This window comes from Myotis daubentonii, chromosome 8 (assembly GCF_963259705.1).
Source record: "Myotis daubentonii chromosome 8, mMyoDau2.1, whole genome shotgun sequence".
Taxonomy (NCBI): Eukaryota; Metazoa; Chordata; class Mammalia; order Chiroptera; family Vespertilionidae; genus Myotis; species Myotis daubentonii.
In genome coordinates, this window is record NC_081847.1 from 3,305,176 (window position 1) to 3,319,804 (window position 14,629).

The 14,629-nt window shown below is 52.5% G+C and overlaps 1 protein-coding gene across 6 annotated transcripts in view; it reads left to right on the forward strand.

Annotated features, from left to right (window-relative positions):
* Positions 1-14,506, forward strand: part of DIDO1 (death inducer-obliterator 1) — a 49,835-nt gene extending 35,329 nt beyond the window's left edge. For 5 of the 6 annotated variants that reach the window (XM_059705075.1, XM_059705076.1, XM_059705074.1 and 2 more), the window contains exons 13-17: positions 94-622; positions 1,013-1,166; positions 1,759-1,848; positions 2,501-2,696; positions 9,806-14,506. In XM_059705075.1, coding sequence (XP_059561058.1) covers positions 94-622; positions 1,013-1,166; positions 1,759-1,848; positions 2,501-2,696; positions 9,806-13,014 — 4,178 coding nt within the window. In that variant the 3' untranslated portion in view covers positions 13,015-14,506. Of the gene's footprint in view, positions 1-93; positions 623-1,012; positions 1,167-1,758; positions 1,849-2,500; positions 2,697-3,378; positions 6,235-9,805 lie in introns of those variants that run through there. The other variant, XM_059705079.1, reaches the window with a different exon arrangement.
* The last annotated feature ends 123 nt before the right edge of the window (positions 14,507-14,629 follow it).

The window sequence follows — 14,629 nt, forward strand, 5'->3', positions numbered from 1 at the left end:
GCCCCTGCTTTTAGAGGCTCCTTTATCCTTGAAAAATGGTCATTTGCTTGGGGGCAGGCTGTGCCCTCAAACCAAGCCTCTCTTGTGCTACAGGTCAGGTTCCATCATCAGAAGATGAACCGGCTCCAAAAAGACAAAAATTGTCAGCTCCTGCTAAGAAAGAAGAGTCCAAATCCAAGCACGACAGCTCTGCCTGTGAGCCAGCTCTTAGCTCAGCGGGTGAGGCAGTGCCAGAAAGTCTCCCTGAAAACACCTCTGAGCCAGACCCTGAGAGTGCGTCCCAGACTCTCTCGGAAAGGAGGTACTTATCCGAGGCTCCAGGAGACGGCCCGCCTGAGCCCTGTGCCCCGGAAGGGCCTTCTTGCCCAGCCTCCTGTGGGGGCACAGTGCTCACCACTGTCACCATGTCTGGCCGAGACCCCAGGACCGCACAAAGCGCAGCGAGCACCGTCATGCCTCCTGCCGCAGCCCTCCCAGGCAGCACCCACCTGGCAGAGCCGCCACAGGAAGTCCTAAAGCCTGCTACGACCGCGGTGCTGGTGCCCAAGTCAATACTAGCCAAGCCGTCGTCCTCCCCCGAGCCCAGATACCTGCTGTCGGTCCCGCCGTCCCCAAGCATCAGGTGCGGTCTCCACATGGGTTCACTTCTCGTAGAGTAACGGGAGGGGCAGAAAGAGCGACTCAGCCCTCAGCTCTGCAGTCGCCCAGCGGCACCGCCGCTCTGGAGGGTTGTGGAAGGCACTCGGTGTCCCACATTTAAGGTGCCGAACACCATTTAGAAATTCAAATCTTGAAAATTTGAATATATGGCCATCTGGTTTTGTGGCTTATTCAGTTTATTTTTCTTTGACGAGAATATCTATTTATATCATAATGATTAAAGTAGTTAATTTGAAAAAGTAAGCTACCAAAACCTGCCCGATCTTTCACTTTTGTAATATGTAAAGTCTTCGCACTCTGGACGTTCTCTGTGCAAAGAGCTTTACTCCTTTTCTCTGGTTTTGTTTTGCAGCACTGCGGCGTCTCGGTCCCCTCCAGAAGGAGATACGACCCTCTTTCTGTCTCGACTCAGCACCATATGGAAAGGATTTATTAACATGCAGAGTGTAGCAAAGTTTGTCACTAAGGCTTACCCCGTCTCTGGATGTTTTGATTATCTCAGTGAGGTTAGAGCCAAGAGAAAGTGAGAGAGAGAGAGAGAGAGAGAGAGTGTGTGTGTGTGTGTGTGTGTGTGTGTGTGTGTGTGTGTGTGTACACCTCTCATAGGCGTTCTGATCCTGTGGGATTGTCTGCCATCGGTGATTGAGCACCTCTGAAGTTACAATGGGGACTGATGGACAAGTCCACAGGTTGAGCAGCTTGGACAGAAATTCCAATGAGTCATTGGGCCTCCCGGCTTCTGTGAAGAAGCCCAGTGGTCTTCCTCCTCTCTCTGTTCTGCTTGGGCATTTACCCAGAGTGTGCGACCTGCCTTGGTGTGCAGTGACACACACAGTGAACAGAGCCCTGGACAGGCGGCGTTTCTGGAGACACTTGAGTCAGTCCTGCACTCCGTCTTCACAGAGCTAACGCGCGTGTTTGGTACAAGGCTATCATCATCCCCACCGTGGGTTTGGTAACTCACAATCCTGTACCATTTGGTACAGTTATTACCCTTTTCTTTGGAATCTTGACTCACTAGCTTGGGGCCCTGAAATGACTGTATCAGCCTCTGAATGCTGGTTTACCTGTCACTTATGCAAAGTGCATTTTGTTTAGGACCTGCCCGACACTATTCACATTGGTGGACGGATCGCACCCAGGACTGTGTGGGACTATGTCGGCAAACTCAAATCCTCTGTGTCTAAGGTACTGCTCATTGTCTGCACCGCCGAAGAAGTGCTCGTTCTAACAGCTCTGCCCTCACCTCTCATCCTGATGGGTTACTATGTGAAATGTCAGCTTCCTAAGTATTTCCAGGTGGATGTTCAAAGTTAAGTTTGGAGCTGGATGAGGCGGGCGGGTGAGAGTGCTGTAGTGCTGAGGTTTGGTGCGGACTGACCATGGGCACATGCAGGTCATTGTTAGGGTTAGGGAGCAGCGACTCTGTTCCCGGGGGTCCTTGGCGACAGGAGGAGTTGACCGGCTGTCCTCTGTGCACCCGAGATCAGCCACGTGTGCGTGGACAGTGCCCGTGGAGCCAGGCTATCATTCTTCTCAGTTCACAGGGTTTCAGGCCCTCCAGTCTAGCTTAGCCCTCCTGTTAGATAAGCACAGGGAGTTCTGTAGCTCACCACTTTGCCCTGCTCATTGATTGTCCTGGTATGAGAACTCCACAGGTGGGTGCTATTCCGAGGACCCGCGGCTGTGAGTTCAGAAGCCTGGCCCTTGAGCCTGTGCTCTATCTGCCGCTCCATTGCTAACAGGACTGAAATTGAAGTCAGAACCGCATCTCTCTTGTTCAGATTGATGCTGTTTCCGGCACCGCAGGTCAATGCTCCCTGTCCTGTTTGTGTTGCAGGAGCTGTGTCTGATCCGCTTCCATCCCGCCACGGAGGAGGAGGAGGTGGCCTATATATCTCTCTACTCCTATTTTAGCAGCCGCGGCCGCTTTGGCGTTGTTGCTAACAATAGTAGGCACATCAAGGACCTCTACCTGATCCCACTGAGCTCTGAGGACCCTGTTCCATCCAAGCTCTTGCCCTTTGAGGGACCAGGTAAGCACCTCTGGTCACACATGTCCCCCTTCCCCTGACACCGAGTCCTACTGACCTGCCACCAGTGGTCGTAACCCCCCCCCCCCCCCCCACTGTCTGTCTGGCATCAGGAACTAGCAGTCACATGAAGCTACATTGAGCTGGACAGTGTAGCTCTAGGCTTGGGGGGTGGCACCAGAATACCCTTATTATTGGCATAAATTGTCTTAGAAAAGTTTTATGAAAGGAAAAGCCCTCAGCGTTCCACCAGCCTTTCACTTTCACGGCCTTGGTCATTGGACGGGTCAGGTGCCCAGGAGTCTGGACAGGATAGGAAGGGAGGAGCGGTGGAGAGGCAACACTTCACAGCGCTGGTCACTGCCGCCTCCCCCAGGGGGTTTCTGTGGACACCCCGCTCAGGAGGTGAGCAGGTGCACTCGGAGGCGCTCTCTGCCTGTCAGGGAGTCATTTCCAAGAGATACAAGAACAGGTAGTGAAGGAGAAAAATTTGAGAAATACTTTTAAATCTGTTCAAGTTTTAATTTTTAATAAGTTATTTCATCTTTTGCAAAATACTTAGTGTTTACTCCTTCCTTATAAAGTGCTGCTTTTAAATGATTTCTTACAAATTAACCTTTAAAAATGTCAGACTTGTCAAAGGGTTGAGGGTGATTCCAAAGGGACATAGTCTGTGGGGTTTCAGCTCTTTGTAACCTGAGAAGAAGCTGGTGCAAGATATCTAAATTGATGTGTCTCCTTGGCTGTGAAGTCCCCCAGGATTAACAGTGCCAAGAAGATGACGAGACACATGGTGATGCTCTTTTGAAGGGCTTTGTCCTAGAGGCAGTGACTGAACCCTCTGACCATCACTGGGGCTGCCTAGACCATGGCACCTTCATGCCTTGACCTCGTCACCAGGCCTTGGCGAGTGCTCCCACCACAGCCACGTACTGCACTCACACCACACCTACACTAGCTGGGCCCTGGCTGTCGCCCCACTCCCACAGGCACGCCCAGTCCCGGCTGGGGCACACGCTTAACACAGGTGGCTCAGTTTGCCCTGATTTCAGAATTGTGTCCACAGAGGGGCTGGTGTCAGTAACCCCAGGTTCAGTACTTACTGACACAATCACCAAGCTCTCTTCATGCGGGATACATTTTAAAAGCCAGGCACTCAGGGTGTCCTCTCATACTCCTTGGGGATAAAGAAAGGCCACCTGGCGATGGGTGGCAGAAAGAACCTTGGTGGAGGTTCTTGGTGAGCAGCTCTGAAGCGGCTGGCGAGCTCCCTGATGACCATGAAGGGCAGCATCCTGTGTCCCTGAAGGTGAGAGAAAGAAGCTGACTTCTCAGACACCTGTGAGGAGCCTCCGGTCAGTCACGAGTGCCTCGCTGTGCGGGTCCAGTGGGCATGTGGCTGGGCAGCATGACAGCCCGAGTGCAGAGCCCTTTTTGTTTACAGAGGTGGGTTAGCAGGTCCTGGGCCTACTCCCCTCATCAGCCTCATGTGCTGCTTTGAGCTCCCATTGCCCATCTGCAGACTCACTTGGCCGAGGAGCCTGAGTAACACCTGGTTTGGGGCGCTGACCACCAGACAAACTGGAGACGGGCCGAGTGGACCTCACACTCCTGGGGCTTGGACACTCCCTGGGGGGACATCCAAAGGACCCACAGCTTTTCGTCCATAATAAAGAACAAGTAGTGACAGGTTTTAGAAACTAATTATGTTTTGCCCCTAAGCTCTTAAAGATTTAATTTAAGGGCTTCTAAATGCAAGCCTGCTTAATTTAGTCTGTTATTTTTTATTTTTATATAATTTTTTATATATGCATTCATATCCATGTATATCTTTCATACACTTCACATCACCTAAAACCCACTTCCAGGCAGGGCCTACCTGCCTGCTTCATGTGTTTCTAGTGTGACACGGCTCACTCCAGCTGCAGTGTCCTGTGCCATGGTGGTATCCTGTGTGTGTGTCCTGTGTGCGCGTGTCTGTGTGTCTGGTGTGTTTGTGCACCTGCAGTGGGAGCATGGGTGGAGATGCTTCTCCGATCGTGGTGGTCCCTGTCCTCACCAAGCTCACCTCTGCAGAGCACCCTTCGAAGGCACAGGTCCAGTCTCAGAGTGGCAGCGATGTCCCTCAGCAGGGCAGCCAGCAGGTGTGATCACGTGCCACCCGGCAAGCACTGGCATCATGGCTTGACCGGAGCACCCTTGACCCCACTGCAGCCCTGTGCTGTCACAGTTGTCATTCACCTGAGGTCGCACCCAGTTAGGTGTCGAGCCAGGGTGGCTGTCCTGAGGCTTGCACTCTATCCCTCTCAGTTCTCTTTAGGGCAAGAAGCACAGGTCTGGGTGGGGCCTGCCTGCTGTGGGGGTGGAGAAATGGCAGAGAAGGACCAACTCTCACACCACATACAGAAGGTGCAGGGTCCTCCCTTCCCTGACCTCAGGAACCCGATAGAGTGACGAGCTCTTGCTGTCCACACCTAAGAAGCCAGTAAAGCCCTAACCGGTTTGGCTCAGCGGATAGAGCGTCGGCCTGCGGACTCGGGGGGGCCCAGGTTCGATTCCAGTCAAGGGCATGTACCTTGGTTGCGGGCACATCCCCAGTAGGGGGTGTGCAAGAGGTGGCTGGTTGATGTTTCTCTCTCATCAATGTTTCTAACTCTATCCCTCTCCCTTCCTTTCTGTAAGACAATCAATAAAATATTTTTTTAAAAAAAGAAGAAGAAGAAGCCAGTAAAGATGCTGGCGGCCCTGACACCGAGTTCAGATCCAGTAAGTCTGCACTGGCCACCCTCACATGGTCAGGGCCTCCTGTCTCGGCCATGCTCTACACAGCAGACCTGGGAGCTGTGCCCATAGCCCCTTGGCCGCCCGCCAGCCCTACGAGCAGCCTGCTCAGGTTCCAGGATGCTCTCACCCTTGCGTACTTTAGACTTGTCCTCAGAAATGCCAGGCGGTCTCGTGTAACAGCGGCGTTTTCATAACGTGGCAGTGTTATTTCCGAGGACAGCTGTACATCTGGGTCCCCTTGGTCCAGCTGGAGGTCACCCACTTTGGGTGCTAGCTCAGCCCTACCACTGACACTCGACAGCTTCGCCACTGGGGACAAGGGTCAGGTGGTCTGCACGCCCCGGGGCTTATTTGTGAAGGAAGACAGATCAGATTGGATGATTGTCTTGTACGGTTCCTGTGCAGCCCAGCAGGACTGGACCTAGGCTGGGACTCAGCCCCCACAAGTAACAGGCAAGGGCTCAGGTTCCGCTTTGCAATGGCTGTTGCGGAACCTGGTGTCTAAGGTGTAGGTGTGCGCTGACAGGGCAGGGACTGCCTCCGGATGCTCCGCGGAGAGGACCCTTAGAGATTCACAGCCATAGTGTTCCTGTGCTCCGTTCTCACTGCTTTCTAAACTAGCTGGACATTCTGTGACTTAAATGTCAGGTAAGAATTTCTTTGTGTGTGTATCTAGTTGTGCACTGTGATCCGAGACAAATGTAGTATTGAATGTATTAGTTTCTCCTTCGAAATCAATAAAGTACATTTCCTGGAACCTGGTTGTTGTTTGTTTGAATCTGAACCATGTAGTAGCCTCTGTACCTGTCGTAGGTGCACTGATGGAGGGCGGAGTCCCCACTTTGCTTTTTATAAGCCGACATGACTTAACCTGGTCCTCAGCCTCAGGTGTGCGGGCTGAGCTGCTTGGGCCACCTGGATGGAGATGGACAACACTCAGGCATGCTGAGCCCAGCGGCTTTGTACAGGTCGTGTGAGTTTTGCGTGTGTGTGTGTGTGTGTGTGTGCTTGCGTGTGGACTGGGGCGGGTACCCCGCCCCCCTGTATGTGCCTAGTCTTTTCTATCCGGTCACATTAAGGATGGTCACTGGGTGACTCCCACGCTTTTCTGTCCAGCATATGGGGAAATAGTGTTGGGACAAATTCAGACCATAACAGGGTTTTCCTTTTCAATGGAGTGGGGTGTGTGCCCAACAGGTTTAAGGTTAAAAGGCAACATTTTGATAGTTTGGGGGTTAAGGAACCAGTTATTAAAATTAAGCTTCGTCCATGGTGTGCTGGGCTGGAGGTATGTGGGGCCCCAGGGCTGCTCCCTTCCTTGCCACTTCACCTGTTGCCTCCTGTGGCTGACACACCTGGACATGGGTCCTGGTTTGGTCTGGACTCGGGAAGTCAGGTGGCACCTGCCTCTCTAGATGTCACAGTCCCTGGGCTTTCCAGTTTCCTCTGTGCTGTTGCGTGATCTGATGTTAACACTGAGCTGAGGCTCCCATGACCACTTCGGAACAGATCTGAGCAGCTAAATGGGCTTATTTTTATCCACACTGTACAGTCTGAGGTCACTGTTGCTCTGGAAATGCAGGATAGCCCAGTTAGCAGCCCCTCCCCCTCACCAGCCAGTGTTTGTTTTCATCTGACTTAGGAATTTAAGCCTCAACAACCCTCAGAAGGGAGGTGGGTAAGAGCATCTCCTGCTTCTAACAATGGAGACAACAATGGAGACGGATCCCCTGTGCCCTGGGCTTGAGCCTCCGTCTCCTCACTGCAGCCAGCATGGTCCCTGCTCTGCACCTTCTCTCCAGGGTGATGCTCCATCAGTGGGGTGAGCGGGAGGGGCCCAGGCCCAGAGGGGTATTCGGGTGGGTGGGGAGAGCTAGCCTGCGCCACCTCCCAGCAGTGGGTGACCCCCCTTACAGCACCCGTCTCAGTGAAGGCTGCCCCTAAGGCCCAGTGCAGATCAGTGAACTTCATTTTTTGTTCCTGTGCACATTATTTCCAAAGAACTAGTTACCTTTCAAACACCCTTGCAGCTGTAACATGAACATACGAATCAGATAAGATTTGACATACGAATCAGATAAGATTTGACGGCTTCAAAACAAGATTATACATTTTGAGAGCCCAGTTTAAACTTCCCATCTTGTGGAGGAATTCAAAACTGATGCCCACCCAGCTCTGGAGCTGTTAGATGGCTCACGGGTGTGTGCAGGTGCGGGCGCTGGGAGCTGAGTGTCTGCTGTTAGATGCCCATCTCCAGGTCGCTTCCTGTCTCTGAATGTAAATATTAAGAAATATAACTATAACCTTACCTTTGAATATGACAACAGGTTAGTTTAAACGATTCTCTTAAGAGTGGGATGTACTATTTTCTTTAGAAAGCATATTAAGCCATTAGACATTTTAGTTGGTGGGGTACACACATCACTGGGCTGGAGACCATGGCTTCCTTGGTGGAGCACAGCGACTTCCCACCACAGCTTTTTGACCTGGAGTTTCATTGGTGCCACGAGCCTGCTGTTGGCGCTGGAGAAGTTGAACTGTTCCCTGTGAGGTGGCACAGCGTCTCCGTTGGTGACCAACACCATGGGTGTTGTGGCCAAGGAGACTTCCCCACACTGGGGCTCCCAGCCTTGCCCACAACACCCATGGGGCCAAGCACAGTCCTTTCGTTCTGCCAGGTTCCCTAGAGACAAGAGGTTTACAGGGCTGTCCCCTGGTGGGTTCTGTGGGTGTCTGCATGTGCACCTGCTCTGCAGCTCTGGGGCTATTGTCCAGACAGTCCTATTGAAGTCTACTATACCCCAAAACTGGGTCTGAATAAGCTGTGAAACATTCAATAAATACATTCTGTCTATGAAAACAGAAGTACTGTATAAGTTAACCTTGATTCATGTTAATTATAAAACAGACTTGCTAGATTCCCCTTCATACCTACTGACACTCTAGTCTGCCTAACCTTCCAGCCCTGTTCCCTCCGGCCAGCTCGTCCTTTCCCGGACACACAGCTGTTCTCTGAAGCCATTTCTCTCATGAAGGTGGGGGTGAGGTCCTGGGAATTAGGTCTTCAGTGGGCACCTCACCTCACACGGCAGCCTGATCAGCAGGGAGGTCAGCACAGCATTGTTAGTCTGGCTGTGCTGGGCCACCCAGCCCTGGCATGCCTGCTCCTGGGGCCGGAGGGCACCTCCACCACCTTCGTGGGCCCAGCCTGTCAACCTGTCTGTTGGAATTTCAGAAGATTAGCAGAACTGCATCATGGAGTGATCTGTGATCATCTTTAAAATCATACAATAGGAAAAACAATACTTGATTTCCTGTTTAATAAGTAAGAATGTCACGTGACTATATACCACAGTGTTAAATTACCTATAAATTGAATTTATACATTTTGATTACTTTTAATTATATTCTGCTATCATGAAACAAACTTTCTGTGTGGCAGCATTTCTCCCCAAATGACTGCTTTATGAGTTGGGCTTTTTTTGTTTCCTTGTGGTAGTCTGGACTTACTCTGACTGGGGGGAGGGGTTGTTATAAAATATTAGTATTCCTGAAATAATGCGCCACAGCTTGCCGTGTTTGGAATAAGCCTTTCTTAAGAAGGAATGACTTACCTGTTGTGCCCTAAGACGCTGGTGTGCTTTCTCTGCCACCAGCTTGCTGAACTCCTCAGCGCTGGATTTAAGCGCCATGTCCTGTGTTTACAAAGACTGAGCATTGGACAACTCTTGATCAGTTAGTGCTCGTGGAATGTCTCTCTAAACCTGAAAGAATATTTATTTTAGCCATTTCAGGCAGCAGCATTTTCCCCATTGAGAGTAATTTTCACATCGGCTATCAGTGAACTTACCTCATGGAGTGGGCTGCATTGATCACTATAATTTTATTGATCATATACTTGAGTTGTTGAACTAGTCCCTAATCAAATGTTTAATATTAGTACATTTAGCTTAATGTAGGTATTGGAACTCCGGAGTTAAAGGCCAGGAGGGTGTGTAGCAAGAGCCAAGATTTGCTCAACAGCTACCCCGACTCATTTGAGCTTTGTCCCTGTGGTTGGTTAATGATGGTGCCGTCGGTCGGCACAGGGCCACCCCCTCCTCCGCACTGCTGCTTGAGTGTTGTGTATTTTAAATCTGTAACATAAATTCTGACACCACCTGTGTGTGCTCTGTCCTTTGCAGTAAGTCCTTCAAACACTTGATTTTGTCTTACACAGGATTTCTGCCTATGAAAACATTCCCCACTACCACCCTTAATAAAGTTCACCTCTGAAGGACAGAGTGGAATTTAGATCCTAAAATTTGCACATATATTTTGTTTTTCAGGTCTTGAGTCACCACGGCCAAACATAATCCTTGGGTTAGTAATCTGTCAAAAAATGAAACGTCCTTCGAATGCTGGAGACTCAGACAAGACAGAGGAGAAGCGGGCCCGACTGCAGACACCGGAGGAGACAGACGTGGCGGCCTACCCCAAAGTGCCTCCAGCCTCACAGGCTGAGAAGAAACCCCCCAAGTATCAGCACAGCTCTGGGGACACAGCTGTCAGCACCACCCCCCCGGGGTCTCCCCCACCCCCGCCCCCTCTGCCAGAACCACCAGCTTCGTCCTCGGTGCTGAAAATACTGTCCTCCCTCAAGCCAGGAGCCACCAACACCGTCACCGTGCCAACGGTGCCCGCCGCAGTCACAGGGGCTGCTTCCTCTGCCTCGAAATCAGCTTCGCCGCTGGAACACATCCTGCAGACTCTGTTTGGGAAGAAGAAATCATTTGACCCTCTGGCCGTGGAGTCTGTGGAGTCGGCCTCCACCTCCCGCCCAGACCCCAAGGCCAAGGCTGAGTGCGAGCTGCCAGCAGTGCCTCTGCTGGACCCCATCGTCCAGCAGTTTGGTCAGCTCTCCAAAGAGAAAGTTCTAGAGGAAGAGGAAGATGACAGACCCTATGACCCTGAAGAAGAGTACGGTCCTGACAGGGCCTTCGAGACACAGCTCGGGGACCGAGGGAAACGGCATGACATGGAAAAGGCCTCTGAGACCACTGAGCGGGAAGAGGTGGCCTATGACCCAGAGGACGAGACGATTTTAGAAGAAGCCAAAGTGGCCATCGACGACCTGCCCAACAGGATGTGCGCAGACGTCAGGAGCTCGGCGGAGAGGCCGGCGGGGTTCGCAGCCGACCTGGCTGCTCCCTCTCTGGTGGAGCAGCAGCAGATGATAGAGGAACTTAACAAGCAGATCGAGGAGCAGAAGAGACAAGTGGAGGAGCAGGAGGAGGCTCTCAGGCAGCAGCGGGCCGCCGTTGGGGTCTCCATGGCCCACTTCTCAGTGTCGGATGCGCTGATGTCGCCGCCTCCAAAGTCCTCACTGCCCAAGGCCGAGCTCTTCCCCCAAGAGCAGCAGGCTGCCGGCAGGCCAGCCGGGCCCCCCACCAGTCAGGGGCCAGGCCCTGGCTCTGACCCAAGACAGAGTCGGGACCCCCGGCAGGCCCGGCGACTGGCCGCGGAGAGCAATGAGAGCGAGAGCTTCTCGAAGGCCCCAGCCAGCAGCATACCCAGTGCCCTGCCTACCAGAGAAGCACCCAGCGGGGTGGCCACTACTAGTCAGGGGCCCGTACCTGCCCCAGAAGAAAAGGAGCCCACCCCTCCGCCCTGGGCTCCAGGCGACGGGGCCACCCTGCCAGCCAAGCAGGATGGCCCCACAGGTGAGCCCTCAGAAAGCCAGGGCCCGCCGGCCACCAACAGCAGCCCTCCCATGACGGGTGGGCCAGGCCTGGCGCGCCCCGCCCGAAAGGTGCTGCTGCCCACGCCGCCCAGCACCGCCTTCCAGCCCAACTTCTCTATGCCAGGTGAGGGGCACAATTTCAGTTCTGCGGGAAGAGACCCATTTTCAAGCCCAGTGTTTGCGTCTCAGGACAAATCCTTCGGCTCGTCTCCATATGAGGATCCAAGAAATGCCCTGTTTGCTGAAAAAAGTGACTGTTCGGCTGTTGAAACTGAAGGAGACAGAGACCCACAGTGCAGACCTGGAGAGGGGGCCAACCCATTCCCCCCCTCTGGACAGAAAGGGACCCCTCTACCCCAGTTACAGGGCCAGCGTGAGCCTGCACCCCGCACTTTCGGAACATTGGGACTTCATGGCCCGAGCTTCCCAGGACCGCGCGGACCAGTGGCTCCGTTTTCAGAAGACGGTGTCATTTCTAACAACGATGGAGCAAGAGGGCCTCCGCCGGCCAGATTTGGAGCTCAGAAGGGGCCCATCCCTTCCTTATTCTCAGGGCCACATGGGCCACCTCCTTACGGGGACAACAGGGGCCCCTCACCCTCTCACCCTGGTGGGCCCAGAGGATCAGCACCACCCCAATTTGAAGAACGCAAGGATCTGCATGGGGAAAAAAGGGAATTCCAGGACACCCCATACAATGACATGGCTGGGCCTCCTGCCCAGTTTGAAGGACCAGAACAAGGCCCGTTGGTGGGAAGCAGAGGCCCAGGCCCCTTCCAGTTTGGAGGACCACGGAGGCCTCTGCTGGCCCCGTTTAAAGGGCCCCGAGGAGGCCCACCTCCGTCTCAGTTTGGGGGTCAGAGGGGACCACCCCCTGGCCATTTTGTGGGTCCAAGAGGTCCACATTCTAGTCAATTTGAAAGCACCCGGGGCCCCCATCCCAATCAGTTTGATGGGCCCAGAGGTCAAGCCCCAAATTTCATGCCAGGACCCAGGGGAATTCAGCCTCAGCAGTTTGAAGAGCAAAGGGTGAACTCGCCACCCAGATTTTCGAATCAGAGGGCCCCAGCACCCCTTCAGTTCGGTGGGCCAAGGGGGTCTGTGCCTTTCCCTGACAAGAGTGAGCCTGCCCCTCCCCGGTTCCACTTCCAGGGCCAGCCCCCTCAAGTGATGAAGCAGGTGCCCAGACCCCTGCTGGAGCTGCCCAGCCACCCACCCCAGCACCGCAAGGACCGGTGGGACGAGACGGGCTCAGCCCCCAACCTGCCCTCGGGGGCTCCCGGACCAGCCCCCGAGGCCGAGGCGCAGTGGGCCCCATCCAAAGGCCCAGAGTACAGAAACCAGCCCAGGCCCAAAGAGAAGCTGCTGGACGAGCCTGAGGGCCAGCCTGAGAGCCGGCAGGGCCGCACCTTCGAGGACCGACGGCGGGAGCGGGAGCATGAGCACGGGAAGCCCTGGGAAAGGGAGCGCAGCAGGAACTGGAGCCGGGAGCGGGACTGGGACCGGGACCGGGGTCGGGAATGGGACAGACACCGTGAGAAGGACTGCCGAGAGCGCAGTGCAAACAGAGAGCGGGAGCGGGAGCGGGAGTGGGACCGGAGCCGGGAGCGCAGCCGGAACAGGGACCGGGACCGGGACCGGGACCGGAGGCGGGACCGGGATAGGTCTCGCAGTAGAGACCGGGACCGTGACAAGGGCCGGGAGCATGAGCGAGGCGGAGACCGCAAGGACCGCAGCAAGAGCAAGGAAAGCACTCGGGATCCAAAGGCTGAGGCCCCGGCCCCGCGGGCCACCGACCCCGCTGCCCACACCTAGGCCTGGCCGCAGCTGGGCCCTCTCTTAAAAGCCAAGTTCATAAAATGTGTTGAACAAATTGTTTTTGAAATAGCTATGAACGTAGATGAAGAATTGAATATTCTGGACTTCAAAAATTACTGTAATTTTGTGTATGATGGTTTCCTACAAAATTTCACGTCTTTACAATTCTGATGCTTTTTTAAAGAAATGTAAGAACTCTTAATTTTTCCATTTAAAATTACTGAAATGGGAAAGTGTCTACAGAAGCATATTGCTTTTCAGATTATAAAGTTATCTTTTCCAATAACTTGACTGACTATGGTAAATTTTAAGGGAATTCTGTGGACCTCAGAGCCATACCTTTGCTGACACCTCGTCTGTATTTCTAGGTTTCCAAACGCTGTTTCTGCAGGTTTCGCCGGCTCTGGAGGGTGGTGTGCTTCGTGGATGCGCCCTCGGTGGGCCGCATATGCGCACCAGAGCCGTGCTGTGAGCCCTCTGAAATGGAGAAACATAACCTTCCGAATGCGGTTTCCTTTTTTCCTAAAGAGATTTGATTAGAAATTTCAACCAGGAAACAATACATTGTTTCTTAGTTGTGCTCAGTTTTTTATATATCACCTCATACGTTTTCTTTTTTTCAAAAACATTAAAAGCGACATCTGTTTGAGTACAAATGGTTGCATTTTAAATAACAATTTATTGGAAAAGGTTTCGATTTTACCAGCCTAAAGGTAAGAAAATATACCAATTAAGTGTACTTTGAAGGGGGGTTTCTTTTATCTCAGTAATCAGGAACATTTTGTTTGTTGAACTTCACCTTCTGCACAGTTCTTCCTTCGTCCCAGGAAAAGTGCACTAGCTCTAAACCGTTATATTTGTCAGGGGGTAAATTTTAAAGTTTGTCTTTGAAAACAAAACAATATTTGTATAAACTCTGAGATGGAAAATAGTGATAATAGTTCAAGAACGAGCAAGTAGAAAGCATCCACTGTGAGATAGTGCGCTGCTTCTTGCTATGTATTTTTCAAGTTCTGAGGTGTGAGAAAGAGAAAACCTTGCTAATTTATTTGACTGTACAAATACACTTTGATAATTTTTTTATATTTTCATAAACTTACTTTTGCAAATGTAAAATTAGAGCGTCTTTTTTGTTCTCTGGAGTCCGTTGCTCACTGCCTTGCTCCAGATTTCCTTCTCCCGGGGACGGTGGGCTGGGCGCCGTCCAGGGCGAGCAGTCTGGGAGGCTGGTGCCGGGAGCCAGAGTCCCAGGTAAGGCACATTCAAGCGGTGTTGAGTTCCAACATCTAATAGGATGGGAAGGTTTTTACATGTAACACAAGTTTTCTAATCTACACAAATGTAAAAATCCAGTGTGTGTCTTTAGGTTTACTCGATAGGATTTTCTGTAACTTGTATTTTATAGCGCAGAGTACTATATCCCTGTCCATTGAAACGTGGAACTTGGGAGGTTTCGTTACTTGAAGTAGAATAAACATCTACAGATGTTTTCTGTCTGTGTCATCGCATCCTCTCCACGTTGGAAAGTTGGGGCTGGAAAGGGACACCTTGGCCACCCCTTCTTGCCAGTGGACATGGCAGGGGCTGGGCTGCCCTTTGGCCCTCAGATGCC